The sequence below is a fragment of the Argopecten irradians genome, chromosome 9 (assembly GCF_041381155.1).
Source record: "Argopecten irradians isolate NY chromosome 9, Ai_NY, whole genome shotgun sequence".
In the NCBI taxonomy this organism is placed as follows: domain Eukaryota; kingdom Metazoa; phylum Mollusca; class Bivalvia; order Pectinida; family Pectinidae; genus Argopecten; species Argopecten irradians.
In genome coordinates, this window is record NC_091142.1 from 6,393,997 (window position 1) to 6,415,811 (window position 21,815).

General features: G+C 35.4%; 2 protein-coding genes across 5 annotated transcripts in view; both read right to left on the bottom strand.

Annotated features, from left to right (window-relative positions):
- LOC138331234 (uncharacterized) overlaps positions 1-13,347 on the bottom strand; it is a 35,555-nt gene extending 22,208 nt beyond the window's left edge. For 3 of the 4 annotated variants that reach the window (XM_069278727.1, XM_069278724.1, XM_069278726.1), the window contains exons 1-13: positions 13,056-13,347; positions 12,577-12,723; positions 11,931-12,058; positions 11,202-11,304; positions 10,609-10,753; positions 9,856-9,876; positions 6,823-7,036; positions 5,580-5,703; positions 4,602-4,779; positions 4,152-4,330; positions 1,123-1,266; positions 533-694; positions 200-315 (exon numbers count right to left, since the gene is read on the bottom strand). In XM_069278727.1, coding sequence (XP_069134828.1) covers positions 200-315; positions 533-694; positions 1,123-1,266; positions 4,152-4,330; positions 4,602-4,779; positions 5,580-5,703; positions 6,823-7,036; positions 9,856-9,876; positions 10,609-10,753; positions 11,202-11,304; positions 11,931-12,058; positions 12,577-12,723; positions 13,056-13,202 — 1,808 coding nt within the window. In that variant the 5' untranslated portion in view covers positions 13,203-13,347. The remainder of the gene's footprint in view (positions 1-199; positions 316-532; positions 695-1,122; positions 1,267-4,151; positions 4,331-4,601; positions 4,780-5,579; positions 5,704-6,822; positions 7,037-9,855; positions 9,877-10,608; positions 10,754-11,201; positions 11,305-11,930; positions 12,059-12,576; positions 12,724-13,055) is intronic. The other variant, XM_069278725.1, reaches the window with a different exon arrangement.
- A 200-nt stretch (positions 13,348-13,547) lies between these two features.
- Positions 13,548-18,917, bottom strand: LOC138331235 (SREBP regulating gene protein-like). Its single transcript, XM_069278728.1, has 5 exons — positions 18,795-18,917; positions 16,260-16,422; positions 15,100-15,251; positions 14,236-14,349; positions 13,548-13,777 (listed from the first exon to the last, which is right to left on the bottom strand). Exons 1-5 carry the CDS (start codon positions 18,891-18,893, stop codon positions 13,685-13,687), a joined length of 621 nt encoding a protein of 206 aa, XP_069134829.1. The 5' UTR covers positions 18,894-18,917; the 3' UTR covers positions 13,548-13,684.
- Between the last annotated feature and the right edge of the window lie 2,898 nt (positions 18,918-21,815).

The window sequence follows — 21,815 nt, forward strand, 5'->3', positions numbered from 1 at the left end:
ACCTGTATATAAAAACTACTTGGCTATACAACATTCTCTTTGACCATTGGGTGGTGTTTGTAAACAGATTTGGCTGTATGTAAAACTGAAAATACTATAACTCTTGCCTAGAAAAAAAAAAAATTAATGTAATTTGTGACACCGAACAGTTATGATAATAAAGTCAACCATTGAACTAAAAATTATTAGATATACATACACAGGACGTTGACGGTTGAGGTAGGGGATTTCCGTCAGATCTTTTCCACTCTCCAGATGAATCCAGGCCATTTGGATATCAACTGTATACAGCTTACATGGCTCAAAGAAAAACACCTACAACACAGAATCAATAATAGTCATTCCTTTAAACCACTTGGGGTATTGATTGTGACGCCATATATTTATTAAAGTATATAAATAAGAGCTTCGATCAATTCTTAATTTTCAGATAAAACAGATTTTTGACCTTTTCAGAAATATCCTGTCCCAGCTTTTAACACCACCCTATATAGCTATTCTGACTTAAAACATCCCCTGTAGCCTCTCTCACCTCCTTCATCCCAGTGTAATCCCTCGCCTTCATGAACTTGTGTTTGAGCAGCATTAAAATGGCCATGGCGAAGTTCTGGAGAACGGACGGCTGCCAGCCTTGTAGGAATAACTGATCCCATACATACATAATCCCTGGTGTGTCCAGTACACTAACAAAGCCCTGAAATTCATGTCATGATCAAATTTACAATTTGTTTGGATTTATCATGTCAAAATATTCTATCATTAGCTAAGATCATTGAAGGGTTTGCTGATGTTCTCCGGTGTTTATAGCGTGGATGTTTGTAGCCAATATAATTCTATAAGTTTCTTAATGAGTATGCTAATCAATGAACCCGCGTAGATACCTAATTTACATAACTGAAAATCAAATGCAGAAATTGCAACTATTCTGCTTTATCAAAAATCTGTAATTCTTCAAAAGAAAAACACACAATATTTGTTCCATAGCATAACTCTATTTTACTGCTCAAGAAAAATTAAAAAAAAAATTAGAAGGCCAAACCTCGCCTTTCTCTATTTTACCCTCTATTTTAGTGCATAACTGCTTTACTGATCGAGAAATATTTGAGAATTTTAAGGTCAAACCTCGCCTATCCAGCGACGGAGGAAGATGAGTGGATCTGCGAGGAGTTCAGAGTTCATGTTCTCCTCTCGTTTACTGCCGGGTGTGGCCTTCAGAAGTTCCTCCGCTTTGGCCTTCTCTACGCTGATCAGCTGGACTAGAAACTCCTGTAATATACATAGTTATATCACTTTAATGAAGGCCTTCTCTCTGATCAGCTGGACTAGAAACTCCTGTTTAATCAAAGTTATATCACTTTAATCGAAGGCCTTCTCTACGTTGATCAGCTGGACTAGAAACTCCTGTAATATACAAAGTATATATCACTTTAATCGAAGGCCTTCGCCACACTGATCAGCTGGACTAGAAAACTCCTGTCATATACAAAGTTTATATCACTTTAATCGAAGGCCTTCTCTACGCTGATCAGCTGGACTAGAAACTCCTGTAATATACTAAGTTATAACACTTTTAATCAAAGGCCTATTCTCTACGCTGATCAGCTGGACTAGAAACTCTCCTGTAATATACAAAGTTAATATCACTTTAATCGAAGGCCTTCTCTACGCTGATCAGCTGGACTAGAAACTCCTGTAATATACATAGTTATATCACTTTAATCGAAGGCCTTCTCTACGCTGATCAGCTGGACTAGAAACTCCTGTAATATACAAAGTTTATAACACTTTAATCAAAGGCCTTCTCTACGCTGATCGCTGGACTAGAAACTCCGTGTAATATAACAAAGTTATATCACTTTAATCGAAGGCCTTCTCGATAATGACGCTGATCAGCTGGACTAGAAACTCCTGTAATATACATAGTTATATCACTTTAATCGATAAGCCTTCTTCTACGCTGATCAGATCTGGACTAGAAACTCCTGTAATATACAAAGTTATATCACTTTAATCAAAGGCCTTCTCTACGCTGATCAGCTGGACTAGAAACTCCTGTAATATACAAAGTTATATCACTTTAATCAAAGGCCTTCTCTACGCTGATCAGCTGGACTAGAAACTCCTGTAATATACAAAGTTATATCACTTTAATCAAAGGCCTTCTCTACGCTGATCAGCTGGACTAGAAACTCCTGTAATATACAAAGTTATATCACTTTAATCGAAGGCCTTCGCCACACTGATCAGCTGGACTAGAAACTCCTGTCATATACAAAGTTATATCACTTTAATCGAAGGCCTTCTCTACGCTGATCAGCTGGACTAGAAACTCCTGTAATATACAAAGTTATAACACTTTAATCAAAGGCCTTCTCTACGCTGATCAGCTGGACTAGAAACTCCTGTAATATACAAAGTTATATCACTTTAATCAAAGGCCTTCTCTACGCTGATCAGCTGGACTAGAAACTCCTGTAATATACAAAGTTATATCACTTTAATCGAAGGCCTTCTCTACGCTGATCAGCTGGACAAGAAACTCCTGTAATATACATAGTTATATCACTTTAATCGAAGGCCTTCTCTACGCTGATCAGCTGGACTAGAAACTCCTGTAATATACAAAGTTATAACACTTTAATCAAAAGGCCTTCTCTACGCTGATCAGCTGGACTAGAAAACTCCTGTAATATACAAAGTTATATCACTTTAATCGAAGGCCTTCTTCTACGCTGATCAGCTGGACTAGAAACTCCTGTAATATACAAAGTTATATCACTTTAATCAAAGGCCTTCTCTACGCTGATCAGCTGGACTAGAAACTCCTGTAATATACAAAGTTATATCACTTTAATCGAAGGCCTTCGCCACACTGATCAGCTGGACTAGAAACTCCTGTAATATACAAAGTTATATCACTTTAATCAAAGGCCTTCTCTACGCTGATCAGCTGGACTAGAAACTCCTGTAATATACAAAGTTATATCACTTTAATCAAAGGCCTTCTCTACGCTGATCAGCTGGACTAGAAACTCCTTGTAATATACATAGTTATATCACTTTAATCAAAGGCCTTCTCTACGCTGATCAGCTGGACTAGAAACTCCTGTAATATACAAAGTTATATCACTTTAATCAAAGGCCTTCTCTACGCTGATCAGCTGGACTAGAAACTCCTGTAATAATACAAAGTTATATCACTTTAATCAAAGGCCTTCTCTACGCTGATCAGCTGGACTAGAAAACTCCTGTAATATACAAAGTTATATCACTTTAATCAAAGGCCTTCTCTACGCTGATCAGCTGGACTAGAAACTTCTGTAATTTACAAAGTTATATCACTTTAATCAAAGGCCTTCTCTACGCTGATCAGCTGGACTAGAAACTCCTGTAATATACAAAGTTATATCACTTTAATCAAAGGCCTTCTCTACGCTGATCAGCTGGACTAGAAACTCCTGTAATATACAAAGTTATATCACTTTAATCGAAGGCCTTCTCTACGCTGATCAGCTGGACTAGAAACTCCTGTAATATACAAAGTTATATCACTTTAATCAAAGGCCTTCTCTACGCTGATCAGCTGGACTAGAAACTCCTGTAATATACAAAGTTATATCACTTTAATCAAAGGCCTCTCTATGCTGATCAGCTGGACTAGAAACTCCTGTAATATACAAAGTTATATCACTTTAATCGAAGGCCTTCTCTACGCTGGCCTTCTCTACGCTGATCAGCTGATCAGGACTAGAAACTCCTGTAATATATATCATGGTTATATCACTTTAATTGAAGTAATTAGATAATGGAAAACATGGACATTTCTATAATACAATATTTATGCTATTTTTTTTTAATTTCACAATTAAGAGTTATCAAGTTATACACTGTGACTATGCCTGATGCTTTTTTCGTTGGTAATTTAATTTCACGATTTCTACTTGCCAGTGAATTTGAAATATGCAAAATTTAACTGCACATGAATATTAGTTAGTAGCTGAATAACTTGTTTGCAAAATACTATGAAAATTAATTTCATGCAAAATCACAGTGAATGGATACACGCAATCTATAACATGGTACATCTAAAATAAAATCACTCGTATCATTTGTGAGAAAAGAAGTAGAGCAGCGTGTTTATTATCGTGTACCTTTTTGTTGATCTTGATGTTGGTGGTAGCGATCGCCTTAAGGTGGGTGAACATATCTGGATCAGCCTGACTCAGAATGTTCATAACGGTCTCGGCGATGGCGAACACTTGGATCCACGTGGGGAAGCAGGAGTTGTTCAAGAGGTCCAGGTACATTGCTAACTCGTACACATGTTGGCCTGTAAGAGAGTGGAACATTGGAGTGGATATTAGGGTAAAATACTTTTATTAATAAGAAAAAGAACATTTAGGGATAAAATTAGAAATTTAGAAACTAAATTACATCAGTTTGAAGCATTAAAAACATCTGCAAACTACAGAATTAAAACATGCACGCATGGATCAAATGCTTTCACAGTGTCAATGGGCCTGCTATGTAAATAAAGTGCATGGTTTTATAACTAAGTTGGTATAAACTCCCCACCAACCCATCCATAACAAAAACTGTACCTTTTTCAGTGGGTTTATTGGACTCCTGTTGGAAGCTGACCTGTAGAGGGAACAGCCAGTGAATCAGGTACGGCTCATAGCTTCGATCGTATGTGTAGAGAATGTTGAGTGTGCGGCTCGCCTCGATCATGTGTTCGTTGGTGCGGAACGCCACCATACCAGTTGTCTTGTTGTAGGTCTGAAAATACAGGCATCGGATAATGATTATGCATGATTGGTTTCACATTCTATTAATAGCCGGGGTCAGTCAAGAACATATCGTGTTTAGGAGGTGGATAAAAACCAGAGAACTGGGAGAAAAACCACCGACCAGTGGTCAGACATACCTAGCAACTGCCCCACACAGTATTTGAACTGGCGACCCAGAGGTGGAGGGCTTGTGGTAATATGTCGAGACATCTGAACCACTTGGCCATCGTGATGATATTACTGACTCATCCAATAATGTTACTATCTGGCCGTTCCTAATCAATCATTTAATGAAACTATCATGACATTTTATAACAAGATGGAATAAGATAGTACAGGCAACACTAGCAACATGCCTCTATGAGGAGAAACTACAAAAATAACATTAAGCTGTATTCTTTTAGTGTACATGTTTATTACGAATCTGATTCTAAATTTACAAGGCAATATCTTGCATTGTTATTCAGTTGGAAAATATTCATGAACTGTAAATGTTTGTACGACATAAATACCCCTACCTCCACAGGACATGTTGGGACGTGATGGGACAGACATGAGTAACACTAGTATTAATTTTTTTTTATGCCATTATGCCCCCCCCCCAACCACAGAAAAAAAAAAAAAAAAAAACAAAGAATGCACCAGTAGCAGATTACATTTTAAGAATTACCACTACAGAGGAATTTGTCTATGAATAGATGTATACTTCAGAGGTCTGTTAGTCAATGTTTATATAGGCACTCATGTGGAATTCTCTTTATGATTCAAAGATGCGTTACTAAAGCCTACCTCGACAACAGCATTTTCTATGAGGCCAGCTATAGGGGTATTGGTAGCCCTTGAGATTCTCAAATCGTGTACACCTCTCGCCACCGCTTTGGCAAAACGCTCGCGTAATACACGCTCCAGGTTACTGTAAATATATACAAATCATCACAATAATACACAAAATATTGTTCAATCAAATTGTATTTCTTGATTTTACATAAACCAACATTTAAGAAGTATAGACTCATACATCTTGAACAACAATTTTTTACTTAAACCCATACTATAAATCAATTAATTATTGTGTGCAATTGAATTTCACATATTTCACAAGCAAGTAGCTAAATCGTGAAATTAAATCTTTGTAAAAAATATTTACACAATAGTCATGAAAATTCAAAATTAGGTCGCTGTGAAAATAAGTTTAATGTTTTTTCTAATTTCCCCCCAACTAAAATTCAATTATCATATAATACCATATTGACTGTATTAAGCGCCCCTCTCTTTTTCTGAACAAGAGTTGAAGTTGTATAAATGCCCAAATCCCATGTGTTTAATAATATTTTACAACATGTGATGCCTGTAACATCAGCATTGTATCCCACATTTCATGAACTTGTGAGTCTTTTCATTTCAACCAATTTTATTGAATCAATCAAAAGGATTGGGCAACAGGCTATGCCTATATAAGCCCTTTCCTAGCCAGAAACTATAATCAAATTAAAGTATATACATGTAATAAGTTGATTAAACAACATCTTAATTAAACAAATTTGGTATGTAACAAAAGGATTTTATTAATACTATTAATATGCCAAGTATTATACTCTTATGGATAATTATATAAGTTTGGGAATAAATTTCAAATTGGTAATTTTATATATATATATAATATAATTGTACAAGGGAGATAATTCATTAATAGACTGAATAATATTATAGTAGTAAGATAGTAATTAGTTATGTAATATAACAGACTAGTAAGTCTTTTACATGTTAATCACGACATGATAAGGCATCTCAAAGGATAAAAGGCATAGACATGTTTACTGTTACAAATTATTGTACCAGGAGTGCAGAAAGATTTAAAATTTGGCTGACTTTTTTCATCCACAACTTACATTTTGATTCATTAATAAGTATCCCCCTTTATTGCAAATTATTTAAGTGCCCTGGGCGCTAGTTTCGGCGAATACAGTAATTAAAATCGCAAAAATTTCGACCCACATAAAAATAATATGCAGTAAACAAAATATATATTTACCCTTCTGACAAACGTTTCCGCTCCTCCCTGAACAATACATCAGCCCACATGTGTGTTCGTAGTGTCCCGGGCAACTGACGCCCGTGCATTCGACCAGCGACGTGGTCAAACTTGCGGGGATCTCTTTCTAATATCGCCATGACAGCCAGGCCAATGGCGTCGCTCTGGACCCCCCACAGTGGGGGAGGGTCACCCTCAACTTTCTGTACCATTGCTGTAAAAGAGCAATTATAAACATCAAAATGTTTTATTGTAATTATGCAAAATATAATTATATGAGTAGCGTTTTGATTAATATATACTGAATCTGCATCTAGTACTAACACTTTAAGAATTTTTTTTATAATAACCCAATGTATAGTTTATAAGATTTTTTCAAGAATCTCTGTTTTAAAGGCTCGTTAAATAATTATTTTCATCAATTTAGATAGAAAACACATGGATAAATGGTTTATTCATAAACTACTTTTTTAATAGCAACTTATATGTAATTAATGTTCTACAAGACTAAACTATTAAATCATAGAAACTCTTTAACATTTCCTCAAAAGTCAATATTCCAACAAACACCTACAAATTCAAGTAAAACATCATACACTGTCAGGTATATGTAAAACAACATTTCAATTAAAACTTTAATGGACATTCATGTGTATTAATATGAACAGACTATTTGTCAAAAAAAATCATTTTTTACAATCAATATTTTATCAGTACATATCCTGAAAATAAGATGAAGCACCAAACGAACTCATTTTTCAAGTTGGTTTCTTTTGCAAGAAAAAGAACAAATTGATGGCTATTGCATAAAACATAACATCTAGGTGATTTGTGATTTAAAATATATGATTCTAGCACAGAGTCTACCAAACAATCACTCTGATACCTGTGGTCGGTACAGTCAGTGATCAGAATAAAGTCATGGGTCATTCTCAATAAAGTCAGAGATTGGTAAAGTGAGTGGTCAGTTAAGCCAATGGTCAGTTATAAAGTCATGATTAGTGGTAAGTTAAGACAGTGGCCAGTAAAGTCAGTGGTCAATCACAGAGGTCAGTTAAAGGCCCACTACCTTTCCGAAACGGTTTTTGATTTTTAAAATGGGAATGTAAAACGAGATTAATAATTTTGTCGAGTGGCAAAAGTTATTAACTTTGCGTAAATACTACACTTATTATCACCTCCTAAACAATTTAATTAAAATAAATAAAATGTTAATTTTCATAACGCGGGTCGTCTTATGTTTTCCCCTGTCGTCATGAATACCGCGCGGTTGTTGACTATCACTGCGGCAGACGGTAAAACAGCGAAATGACTCTCCACTGTTTTCAAATATTACGCAGGAAATCTTGCATATGTTTGGTGTTGTAACCTCATTTAGGCCATCGGTAGATATTTTCTGAGGTAATTAATGTTTTTAAGAAATCTTTATATTTTGCTCCGGAAAGGTAGTGGGCCTTTAAGTAAGTGGCCAGTAAAGTCAGCGATCAGTCACAGAGGTCAGTTAAGTAAGTGGTCAGTTACAGTAAGTAAGTGGTCAGTTACAGTAGTGAGAGGTCAGTAAAGTCAGTGGCCAGTCACAGAGGTCATGTTAAGTCAGTGGTCATCAGTTAGGTAAGTGCCAGTTACAGTAATGAGAGGTCAGTAAAGTCAGTGTCAGTCACAGAGGTCAGTTAAGTAAGTGGTCAGTTAGGTAAGTGGCCAGTTAAGTCAGTGGTCAGTAAAGTCAGTGGTCAGTCATGTCAGTGGTCAGTAAAGACAGTGGTCAGCAAAGTCAGTGGTCAGTACATACAGTCAGCGGTCAGTAAAGTCAGTGGTCAGTAAAGTCAGTGGTCAGTAAAGTCAGTGGTCAGTAAAGACAGTTTTTTTGTACATACACTACAAAACTACAACATATAGAGCTCTGTATGTATCACACGAACTATAAACACACCGATATCATCAATTACTTGTAGATTTGTGATCTCGTCGTAGTGTAGCATGCTACAGTACAATCAATATCTAGACCTACAAAAATCATCAAAATGCTTTACATTTTGTCTCGCCACCCACTGTTAGTATTTTATCTGAGAAGAAAAATCAAATTCAGAATAGATTAAAATATATTCACAAAACACATTTTTTCAAAACATGTTATTATGGCATCAAATTCTTTCTTTCACACACAAGAACAAATTTTAGTAGCTTATATAATTATGATTCTAAAATTATACAAAAACATCACTTTACACCAATTCCTAATATACCTTTTATGACATCAAAACAACACAGCATATAAAATATGTTATATCACATCAATATCAACTTCAGTTTGCTGTTTTTGACACAGAAGCATGAACAGATCAAGTTTAGCTGTAAGGAAAGCTATTACACATTTATTATTCGAACAGATCAAATTTAGCTGTAAGGAAAGCTATAACACATTTATTACACACTTTTTACTAAATATTTACATTTTCTAACCTAGGTGAAAATCACTAGCGTTTATTTCATCCTGGAGAATAGACTACATCAATTTTGTCATCCGTAACATAATTCATCATTATCTGATGGTTTTGCCAGGAGCAATCAAAAGTTTATGTTTCCAATCCTACCTTGGTCGGAATTTATTTCAAATCATTACAGTGCACGGTAATGGCCATCTAAGGTTTTATTCTTAAGGCAAAACTGCAATGCTATTTCGAATATGTTCTATAAAGTTATAGTATCTGTAATGCTAAAATTTGGTATTGAGATTCAGAATCTGTCAGAGGCTGCATCTTTTGTATTATCTTACAGTTAGCCCAATGTATTCACAAAAAGTATGTTTTCAAATTGTATTAATACAAATCCTTTGATTTAATTCACAGAAAAGTTCCAATGACCTATACTGTATACACTTTCATTCGCCTGTGAATTATCTAAATTTCTATTTGAACTTTTGATAATATTGCCTATATACCCAGGGGCATAAAAATGATAGTATGATTTCACCTGGGTCTGAAGATGCTAACATATAAACAGCACAGACAAATCTCCTCAAAAATACCGACTTACCAGCAACCATCTGGGGATCACCTAAGGAAGTTTTATCATTCTTATATATCTGCTACAATCATTATCACAAAACTCTGATACACTATATATCCATCATACCCATTATAAAATGTTTGATTGATTGATATATTGCTAAACATTAAATTTGGTCTGATTTATTGATGATTCCTTTGGCTAATACTTGATTGTACTAAATGTTTTCATTTTTAGAAACATAAAGACGATATTATTATTGAGACGTCACACTGCCCAAGGATGTACATGAGATCCTTGCACTGCCCAAACATTTGAGCTCCAGAAGGTCGTCTCCTAAGACCCTCATTCTACCAGGATAGTATAACATCATATTGACCTCAACAATTAATAGATATCTAACGCATAGAATTGGTCATAACTTTTTATATACATGTAGAGGATATTACATAAGTGCCTTAATATTGAAAAACCCAATATTGGACAAGTTCAAGGAATTTCAGTCGGCGAGTGGTGGCTCTGTAGAACTCGCTTCCAAATTCACAAGTTAAAACCCCAATTTTGAATATTTTTTTAAATAATTTAAATAAACATTGGTGCAATTACTTTTTAAGTTTTACCCAAATTGTGTGAAATGATATGGCAGATTTCATTAGTCTTCTTGGAAATTGGAATTACCAATATTTTTGCAAATTCATAATTCTTCCTCATACAACTCAATGAATCAATTTACAACTATGAAGAAAACAAATATGTAATAGAAAAATGTAGTAGACCTACTTCTGATGGCAGCAGAGTTTGGTTTGCTGCTTGGAGTTGAGGAAAGAGACGAGGATGAGGATGCAGTGGTTGATGGCTTCACACGACTTGGTTTCACCATCTTTCTCAACTGGGAATCAGCTTGAAGTTCCTTCACCTTCTTTCTCTATAAATTGAAGATGAGACATCATTTAGCTGAGCTAAACAGGGGTTTAACAGTGAAATGATTAACAGAAAACTAATAATCCCTCTGTTGGTTTGAATAAGGGACCAATGACACCATCTCGAACCTTATCTTATCTTAGTCTTAGGCTAATTAACATGTATCATCTTAATCAAATCAATTACGAATTCATTATTAATTTATCAATATTTTGATGTTAAACATTGAACTGCATTTAGTTGGCAATTATATGAGTTCAAATGCTAACTGGACATCGGTAAATTTAATGGAGTACTATTAACAGCGCTTTAGATACTTGTGCTTCATATTATATGTGGTGTGGTCCTGAAGGCAGTTCATATTGAATTGGACATTGTATAAGAATGCATTTTGTCCCCCTCCATTACCATGAGAGTTAGAGTTATGATAAAATATGAGTGCTATAACTTACTGATAGGTCCATCTCCTGAATGTATAGTTCTCGATCCAGGCCCTTGTTGAAAACACTAAAACAATGCTGTAGGAACTCTGCATATTCGCCTTTTGGTGCTTTGCTGGATAAAGATAAAGAACAGGTTTATTTATCTTAATTTACTCTTTACAATTTTTTTTTTTTTACTTCTGATCAGGTAATTTATATCAAATTTGAATACTGGTACATGAACATGGCAATAAACATTTCGAGATACACCAAAATGATGTGGGTAAAAGTATGATTTACCATCAATCAGTCCTATCTTCCGATGAGTAATGTCACAAAAATTATGTCAAATATGACGTCAGAATTACTGAAAGTTCTATTTAGTGTCAAACTTACCCATCAGACCTAGTTCTACTTCCTGTCAAACTTACCCATCAGGCCTAGTTCTACTTCCTGTCAAACTTACCCATCAGGCCCACTTCCTGTCAAACTTACCCATCAGACCTAGTTCTACTTCCTGTGAAACTTACCCATCAGGCCTAGTTCATACTTCCTGTCAAACTTACTCATCAGACCCACTTCCTGTCAAACTTACCTATTGAGACCTAGTTCTACTTCCTATCAAATTTACCCATCACACCCCAGTTTTACTTCCTGTCAAACTTACCCATTGGCCCTAGTTTACTTCCTGTCAAACTTACCCATCAGACTCACTTCCTGTCAAACTTACCCATCAGACTCACTTCCTGTCAAACTTACCCATCAGCGTTAGAGAGCATGTCCCCATATCCTTCCTCCTTCACACATTTGTACAGCTGACTGGTCAGATAGGCTTCGGCCTCTTTCATGAGTATAGCTTTCTCTGAGGGCTGCATGTCAGGAGGTTCCTGTGTTTTGACGACAAGTTAACGAACTATTGTGATTACTCTCCATATCTGTATAAGAGTACTAATCTAAACTTTATGAAACAGACTATACGTTTAGAGAAAAGTAGCATAAAAAGTGCAAATGAATTGATAAATGATGATTAATATAACAAATATGTACATTAAAACAGTGTGAAAACAAACCTCTAGGAACAATATTGCTTCACAATAAACAGGGACTTGCTTAAATCATATAAGTGATATACTAAAGAACATTGAGAGGAAAAAATATGGCCACATATGACAGAAAATCAATTAAAACAGTAGGTCGATAAGACAGGTTTCATCATTCTGTAATTGCATATTACAGAGTTATCTGCCCTTGTGGCCATATATGGGTAGTACAGATTGTTATGTGTTTAAGAATGTAATGCTATATTTTTCTGAGAAAACAACATAGCGGCCTCTATCAGATTGTAATCCGCAGAAATATTTCCTCCCTACCTGTATGCAGTGCTATGTAAAATCTTAGGATTTACCAGAATCTGTGGGTTAGGTTCCACATCGGGTAGGTAGCTGGCCACATACTGCTTGCCTAGACTTCCCAATAATGCTTCCTTCCTCTCTGGCTTCTTAAACTGCTTAGACACTTTCTTGGCCAGAGCTTCAGCTATTTTGTGCTCAATCTACAAGAATTAAATATCTGAAGAGATATATAACTGTATAAAAGATCAACAGAAAATTCTTTATAATTAAAGATCTTGTTAATTACATTTTTATACTATTTTCTGCGTTCCTATTTGTATTTTTATATATGGAATACCGGTGTTTCTCTCATTTTTTCATCATTTTAGTTTCTCCCCTGTTTTTTTCCTTTTTTTATATAATTTTTTATTTAACATATTATCGATGGTTTATATGAAACAAACTATATTTTTAAAGAAAAGTAACCTAAAGTGGAAATGAGTCGTTAAAAGATGTTCAAGAACTGTGCTTATAACACAGTGTTAAGACCCACCTTGTGCCATGGAGCGTCAGGAAGTAGTGTCTGTTGATAGCTGGAGTTCAGCCAATCCTGAGAGAAAGGGCGCTGCTCCGCAAACTCGGGGTTGTCAGGGTACTCGACCCTGAGCCCTGTCTTCGGCGCTCCCATTTTGTTCGACATGATTCTAGCTTATATTCACACCTTTTAAAGGTGAATAATTTTCCTAAGATATCCTGTTCTTATTAAATATTAACTTAAATCTTTTTGCCAGTTGATCTATTTGTAGACAAACTTTAAACCACTAGTCGAACAAAAAATATTTTACTATTTCACAAAATTAAATAAAAATACTGCAAAATATCAAAATAAGGAAAAGCTTAAAAATCTTTAAAAAAAATAACCTACATCAGTTATATTTCATTTAAAAATCAAGCACTGAGGAAGCATTTGTGGATAATAAGTATCATTAACAACTTTTACATCAAAAGCAAAAACTATTTGATAGCTTACAAATAATAATGTGTTCAATATTTAAAATAATATTTACATCCAATTTATGATTATTTACATCCGGTTGGACCTATATACATTAGATGTCCCTATAAAAATAAATACTGTACAGATATATATTCATAGATATATATTCATATCATATCAGTCTCTCAGACAGGTAACGAAGCCTGTAAGTCGGGAGGGTTCTCTCCGTAACAATATTTGGTGTCCGAATTTCTGTAAGAATTTTCATGTTGCACACTCTGGGAAAGAAAAATAAATAAATAAAATTCATAACCTATGATTATCACATGAGAATCACAATGTTAAGATCCATCTCAAACGAAAAATTTAAGGCATTTTACAATTGAACATGCATCTGGTACATAATTATATTGATCTTTATTCTATTTCCAATGGATATTATTTCTTTTTAACACTTTCCTCATGATTATTTCGATGTAAGACAATGCTAAATAAGCGAGAAATACCAACAACTTTCATATGTGAATTACGTCTTTTTCTCAAAACATCATATGATATAAATTTTTGTCACATGTGGATTATTATAAGCCACACTCCGGATTTCCAAGAGAAAAAGTAACGGATTATAATCCGGAAAATGTGGTATCAAAGTGGATGGTGCATGATGGGACTTATAAGGAAGGAAATGGGAAAAGAACAGAAAGACGTGAGACATTTTATAACTGGTCATATTTACCATTGATGATGTTCTACACTTGGAGAGACAAAGTTCAAATAGATTATCTACAGACGCAAACAGTTTGTCTAGGGCTTCTCGTCCATCTCTCAGAATTTTTTGCATCAAAGGTTTCTGAAATATAGAAATACATATATATATAAACATAATAATCACTGCATATTTATCATAACAATTGTGTTTGCATCTGACACAGTTACTGTAACAAAGGGTTTCATTAAAATTCTGGAGTGTAAATGTATGAGAGACAAAAAAATAAACATGTAGTCGACTGGTACATTTCACCTAGTCGGCTCATTGATATATAAAGATAACTAGCTTTAGGTTTGACTCATCCTTGATATTCCAGGGGTTCCTATTTCTGCTATTTTTTATCCGCCCCTAAACTATTTCATAGTAAAACTGAAGGCATTTCAGGAGAAATAAACTGACCGATCACATCCCTGCAGAGACTTCCTTTGAAATTTACAGAAAACAATGCTCAACTATGTCAGTGTAATGTTATTCGTTATACATCAAAAGACCAAACTACCTGTTTCATTTGTCACACAAAGTGCCTTCAGTTTCCCTATGACAAAGTCCAAGAAAGAATACCACGAGAGTGACAAAAACCCAAAGAGTATTGTAATTGAGGATGAGTCAGTCTGTATCTTAGTTATAACAAAAATTTTTATCTTCAATTATCATCTCAAATCTATTTAAGAATTTAGCCTACATCTTATTATTGCTTTGATGTTATCAGGCAGGTTGTCCGCAAATAAGACCCCTCACCACTTTTACCTTTATTTCTTCTCTAAGTGGAGGGTCTTATTTGCAGTGAAATACGGTAATTACGTATACGTGTATTTGTTATATACAATGTACCTTTTCCGGGCGAAGGCAGCATGACACACAGAACTCATATTTCTCACAACAGCCATTCTTCTCACAAGTATCACAGCTGTGCTTTGATGCTCGGGCTTGTTTAATGTCACAACATCCTCCACCGACTACGTGTTCCCGATCACACACATAACCTGGAAAAGTAGGTCAAGGTTAAACTGTGCATTGTGTAAAAAGTAGGTAAACTGTAGGTATGTAAAAGTAGGTCAAGGTTAAAATCATGTGAATGTGTCAAGGTTAAGTGTACAATGTGTAAAAGTAGGTCAAACTTACACTGTTAAAAAAACATATAACAGTATGTCAAGGTTAAACAATGGGTAAAGTAGGTACAACATGTAAAAAAGGTTAAAGGTTAAATTATAAAGTGTGTTAAACTGTGTAAAAATAGGTAAAAAGGTTAACATATGTTCATGTAAATGTGTCAGTAGTTAAACTCTAAATAAAAGTAGGTCAAACTTACACTGTTAGTTAAACATATAAAAGTATGTCAAGGTTTAAACTGTACAACATGTAAAAGTAGGTCAATGTTAAACTATACAGTGTGTAAAAGTAGGTCAAGGTTAAACTGTGCATCATGTGAAAGTAGGTCAAGGTTAAGCTGTACAATGTGTAAAAGTAGGTCAAACTTACACTATTACAATGTGTAAACATGTAAAAGTAGGTCAAACTTACACTGTTAAACATATAAAAGTATGTCAAGGTTTAAACTCTACAATGTGTAAAAGTAGGTCCAAGTTTAAACTGTAAAACATGTAAAAGCAGGTCAAGGTTAAACTGTAGGGCATGCAAAACCATCATCACACACTATATAACTTGCATTTAAAAGTAGGTCCATGTTAAAATGTATGGAAGTAGTTCAAGCAAACAAAATATCAAGTTGCATTAAAAACTGTAGTCACTTATCTTTCCAATTGGATGCTAGCAATATAACAATAACAAAATTGAAGCACATCAGCATGAATCATTGGATCCTTAAAAATACATCGCTTACTTATTACCTTTAAATTTCGATATTGTTTCGAAAAAGCGTGATATATATATAAATGCTAGCCTAGGCCTGTTTCTACACACATTGACATTGAAAATTCTGTAAAGAGTTTTAAAATGTACAGCAATGTATAAAACTCTAACACAAAACAAACCTCGTTCATCTACTATAAGTTTTTTCCCTTGTACCGAGTTTCTACATATGAATTGTCTAGTTGAGTTGGCCTCTGGCAGATCTGGAATCTTTGGTTGCCATTCAAAAGGTTGTCGTAGGAAGGTCCTCTTTATCTCATACTGTTCATTCACAAGGTCCTGCTTCTATAATAAATGATAAAAATGACAGTACATTAGTAACAAAAGAGAATAAGTTAATACTTTGATCCCTTACAGGGGTCACAAGCATAAATTGAATCCTCTGCCACCTTTTCATGTCCATTATTAGATATTAAGAAATTCCCATTAACCTAAACTAAAGCTTGAAAGCTAGCTACTAGAGTTCACCAATGCAGCCCATTGACAATGTGGACTACTTATGTGGACATACCTCTGTATTTTCTAATTTCCATTGAAAGTACAAAGCTACCATATTCGACCTAATACAAGCCTTCATCTTTATTTGAGCTAGTCAAGCGACCCTCTGGAACCCCTTTTTGAATTTTGAGGCCTCAAATTTACTCTCAAAATATATCAAAGCAGCAAAGCACACTGTTCGAATCAGTCTGACAGCTGCTGCATCTTCTCTGCATCTTCTCTCCTGATACAAACTTGGCACCCAACTTAATACCCACAGTGGTTATATTTATAAGGGTCTCGTATGTCTAAGTTGCTCAGTAGTAGAGCATTAGGCTAGTGTTCGGAGGTCCCAGATTTGATTCCCGGTCTGGCTGCTGCATTTTCTACTCTCCTGATACATATATAGTTCAGTCAGTAGAGCGGCGGACCAGTAATTAATTCCGTGGTTGCAGGTTCAAGCCCTGCTGGCGGCACACTAAATCACATTGTTACATGGTGTCATATACACAGTCACCACTGGAAATGGAAGCAATGGAGACTTCCTTGGATTTTGGTTTGGTTTGTTTATTTTTACGTCCTATTAACAGCCAGGGTCATGTAAGGACGTGCCAGGTTTGTTGGTGGAGGAAAGCCGGAGTACCCGGAGAAAAACCACCAGCCAACGGTCAGTACCTGGCAACTGCCCCACATGGGATTCGAACCCCCTTCCCAGAGGTGGAGGGCTTGTGGTAATATGTCGGGACATCCTAACCACTCGGCCACCGCGGCCCACTTCCTTGGAGAGAGAGCCTGGGTTGGTATGTGTTTTTGGACTAATGCAGTAGTGTAAATTCTGCATGTAATATTGTAATTTAGTTGTCTTCTTTTAGCTCAGTTGGTACAGCAAAGAACTTTATATATATAACATATGTTCAGAGTAGCAGGTTCAAGCCTGCGGCCGGCTGTGCCATAATATGTACGGTAAATGCAAGGATTTATAAGTGAGAAGGACTTGTCACTGTCGCTTTACACTACTAAACACCATGCAAGACCAGGGATCAATTTAGCTCCGATTTATTACCGTTTATGGGTAAATTTCCCCTCAAGGAATGAATTCCCCTCAGGCCTAAAATTCCCTTGAAGATTTAAAAATTCCCCATTTGAAGCTAAAAAATGACTGTTTTTGTAACACAATTTTCCCTGTGACTTACTTTTCATTAATTTTCTATACTTTTTGTTTGCAAATTTCTTCATATTTATCATATAACTACTGCATATTCTATGATAAACTCAAATTTTTCATTATTGAGCGTAAAATTTTGCTTTACTAAATCTAAAAATAAAATAATTTATTTTACAATACTTTTTCGTCAAAATGAATATAATTTTGGACAAAAATAAGAAGATTCAAATTCCCCTATATTTCGCCAAACTTTTCCCCTATTTCGAAAAAAGGGTAGTTTCCCCAAAAACCTAGTTTGATCCCTGGAGACGCCTATGAACCAGGAATAAAAACTTTTTGTTGAGACAAATACTTATCTTATCAAGTCAAAAGAAACACCATTGTAAAACTTAATAAATCTCGTGGAAGATTTAGAAGAAATGTCTTCATTAAAAAAATACGACAGCTCATGAAACGACGGCCCGCTTCAGAAAGTAAGACGGTAAGCCTAGCACCCGCAAGCTACATCAAAGTTTGCGTTGGCAAATATCAAAGGGAAATCAGTCGTCGCCCAACGTCACGGTCTGTGCAAAAACACAAAAGCTCTCGTGACGTATTCTTTCAAAACCCCGAGTGACAAATCCCTCTCACTGATAAATCGTTGGGTACATGTAACAGGCCGATATCGCAGAGAAGAGAAATATGTAATGATCATAGACCGTGGCTACTTAAGACTACCGTTTCACTTTCAGAAGCAAGTTAGATACTTGTGTCTGAAATACAATGACCAGTACTATTTTGATAATCCTATTATATACCCGAAATGCTTACACATGACATATTTGCAAGGCTAGGCTATATATAGGCCTAGTCATGGCGATATCTTCGAATGATCAGAGTCATAACAAAATGTAAACACAGCGTACAGTCTCATTGTATTTGTGAAACCACTGAAGTGGCCGGTGTTACCTCACAGACTACAGGTTATCACTAAATCGATGAATGTCTAGACATAAGTTAGGTTGTAAAAACTTACATTTGAAAGAGTTTTGGACAGTAAAAATATCAAAGAACCAATGAGAAACACTGTCAGCACCCAACGTCTTCGGAATTTCCGAATTTTCAACATTGGCATCGCTGGACTCCATGGATTTCTACTTGTTTAGTTTCGTAAATAAGTTAATGAACGAGCTAAAAATAACACAATTAGCGGAATGGATATTTATGTAACAAAAAAATATTACTACATTAATTATTGTTGTATTTTACCAAGCATAATACGAAATCATAAACTTCTTTTCTTCAAATACGAAACTTAATATAAATCAATTTGACCAATGAAATTACACTACACTTTACAGTATATTTCCCGCGTTTTTTCACATTGCGACCTACAAATCTCTTACACGCCTAATCAATCATGCATGCACATGATCATATCGAGGAAATCCTGGCTATCTGTAGACGATTGCGTTGAAATAATTTCTATTGCTATTACAAAAAGAAGATTTCTCTAAGGAAAGATGGTGTCTTCTACCGTCAGTACTCTTGGATGAAAAATAGACTATAAGATCAATGCAGATTTTCTATCAGAGATTTAGAATTCAGCGGCGTAGATAGGTTTGGATAGGCCTGCATGCCTGGGGGTGCAGGGGGCAAAAGCCCCCTGCTCAGGGTCCAGGGGCGAAGCTCCGGTAGGGGGTATGGGGGGCGAAGCCCCCAGAAGCTGACGGGAACTTGTTACAATGTAGTAACCATTTTACTCCAATGGTTAAATGGAGGTCACGATATTTAGTTGATAACCATGCAGAACTATACACAAAATTAGAACAGTGGTGATTTTTTATATACATATAATCGTACTATACTAGACTCCCCTGACAAGTGCTCGAACAAAAAACACGGATTTTTGTCTGTAAAAAATCAAAATAGTAAGCAGTGGGAGAATTTTGTGTTATTTTAACTGATGAAAAACTTATGGCGAATATTTTAAACAAAATTGAAATTAAGTTTACCTGTTGGTTTGTTTATGACAGCCAGTCAAAGACCACTGTCAAAATGGCGTAAATTGCGTAAGAAGGGACCAGTCCACGACCACCTCAATAAAAAAAATTAAACATAGTATTTATAACCTATTTTTCTACCTATTCTGTTATAATTCTAACAATTACAACAACCAAAAATATTTTCTAAATCAACAATCTGTTCATATTCGACAAAAATAAAAGTCAACTATTTCGTGAGTAGACACCGAAAATCATGGATTAACACGCGTTTTAACGGGGCGGGAAGTGAACTAAAATTGAAAAATTCATTTTGGCCAGGAACATGTTGCATTGCTATTTTAGTTAATTTGATATCATTTTAACTTAGTTATATGCTTTTAGAATATTTCCAACTTTTCATGCGATGTTGTTTATTTTTGGTATTCGTAAGTGTTTCCCGATTCAAAAGCCACATTTGCTTGAGGGATTTTTGTGAAGAAGTCTAATATTGTCTTCGACAAGATTCAAACAATCAAATTTAACAACTAAATGCACGTGGTAACCGGAAATATATAGACTATTATAATAAATTTCCAGAATGGCCAATCTTCAAGTCTTTCTAATGTGCACAAAGTTATGTTAGGCATATAGTTGGACATATCATATGTATTATACGTAATTTATATTCTGCAGCGTTACGTCCGTAGTATTCAAATGTTGTGTTTTTTCTGACTGTATAAAAATGTAAGTCAGAATATTTTTTGCATGCTTGAGCATGTAAGCATGCACGGGCGCTACTCCACTGGAATTAGATCTATCTAAGCCTCTGCTAACATAAATGATGATACTTCAATTTTACAATGAAAGATCGTGCCGTGACACCGCCAACAAAGAAGAAAACCCGACGTTGTTTACTGGTTTAACTTGCAGCTGCAAATAGGAGAAATGCCAGTTATTTGACTTTTGACACGTGTACACTTCAGTATGCGCGGTTTTAAAAGCGCAGCAGATACTGCATATCTATTTTCTAAAGAACCCCAAACAGGCCCGGGGTTGTACTATTTACAAAAAAGGAGACAAAAGTGAAGCGGGCAACTACATGTACCGACTTGTTAGCCTAACATCAGTCGTATGCAAAGCAATACGGGAGCACAAAACAAATACATGCACTCAAACAACTTATTTTCATCACGACAATACGGCTTCACATAGGGAAGGTCAACTTCACTACAACTCTTAGAAGTATTGGATAAATGGACAGAGACTACTTGAGGTCAAGGATTCGGAGTGGACTGTGTGTACACATGGACTATCAGAAGGCATTTGACACCGTACCACATAGACACTTAGTCAATAAGCTACGTGCATATAAATTTTCAAACCAAGTTGTTCATTTGATAAGGACGTAAACAACGTGTTGCGATAAAAGAAATACATTCTGAATGGACAGATGTAGCGTCAGGAATTCCACAAGGTTCAGTTCTTGGTCCGCTACTCTTTGTGATTTTCGTAACAGTCTATCCGAAGAAGTTGTTTCAATACCCAACATAAACTGCTTTAAAAACAGACTGGATGATAATTTAAAAAATCGGGAAATACCATTTAACTACAAGGCTATCATAACTGGAATATGAATTCAACCACTTTAACTACAAATGAATGAGTCCGGTGTAGAGGATTAAATACTTTAGTTCCTATACTAGAAATTTTCTGTATTCTATTTTATATTATATTCTAAATGTTTCAAGGATGGTAAAAGTGTATAGTAAAATTACTTTTGTAACAATATGGATTATAACAAAAACTGCTCTTGTGTTTCTATTGAAGCGATTTTGTCAAGTTAAAAGGAATATGAAGGTTATATTAAATGTTTAATATCTAATATAATTCTATAATTTAGGAAAACGTATAATTACACCTTTGTCGGTCTTGTCAACAGCGGTTTGGTTGAGGTATTTCATGTCATTCTGACAAAATGTTAGATCCGTCAGGGAAACATAGCCTCGCCCGAGCACACTATCTAGTACTGCTCAATTCTTCAATCGCAGACCGGATCACTCTGTATTACATAT

Bases quoted from the DNA above. Each gene is read 5' to 3' on its own strand.
- LOC138331235 (XM_069278728.1), bottom strand. From the start codon at position 18,893: ATGCCAATGTTGAAAATTCGGAAATTCCGAAGACGTTGGGTGCTGACA. The intron at 16,423-18,794 runs GTAAGTTTTTAC...CATTTATTATAG, and splicing joins TGTCCAAAACTCTTTCAAAT to AAGCAGGACCTTGTGAATGA. The intron at 14,350-15,099 runs GTACATTGTATA...TCTATATTTCAG, and splicing joins GCTGCCTTCGCCCGGAAAAG to AAACCTTTGATGCAAAAAAT.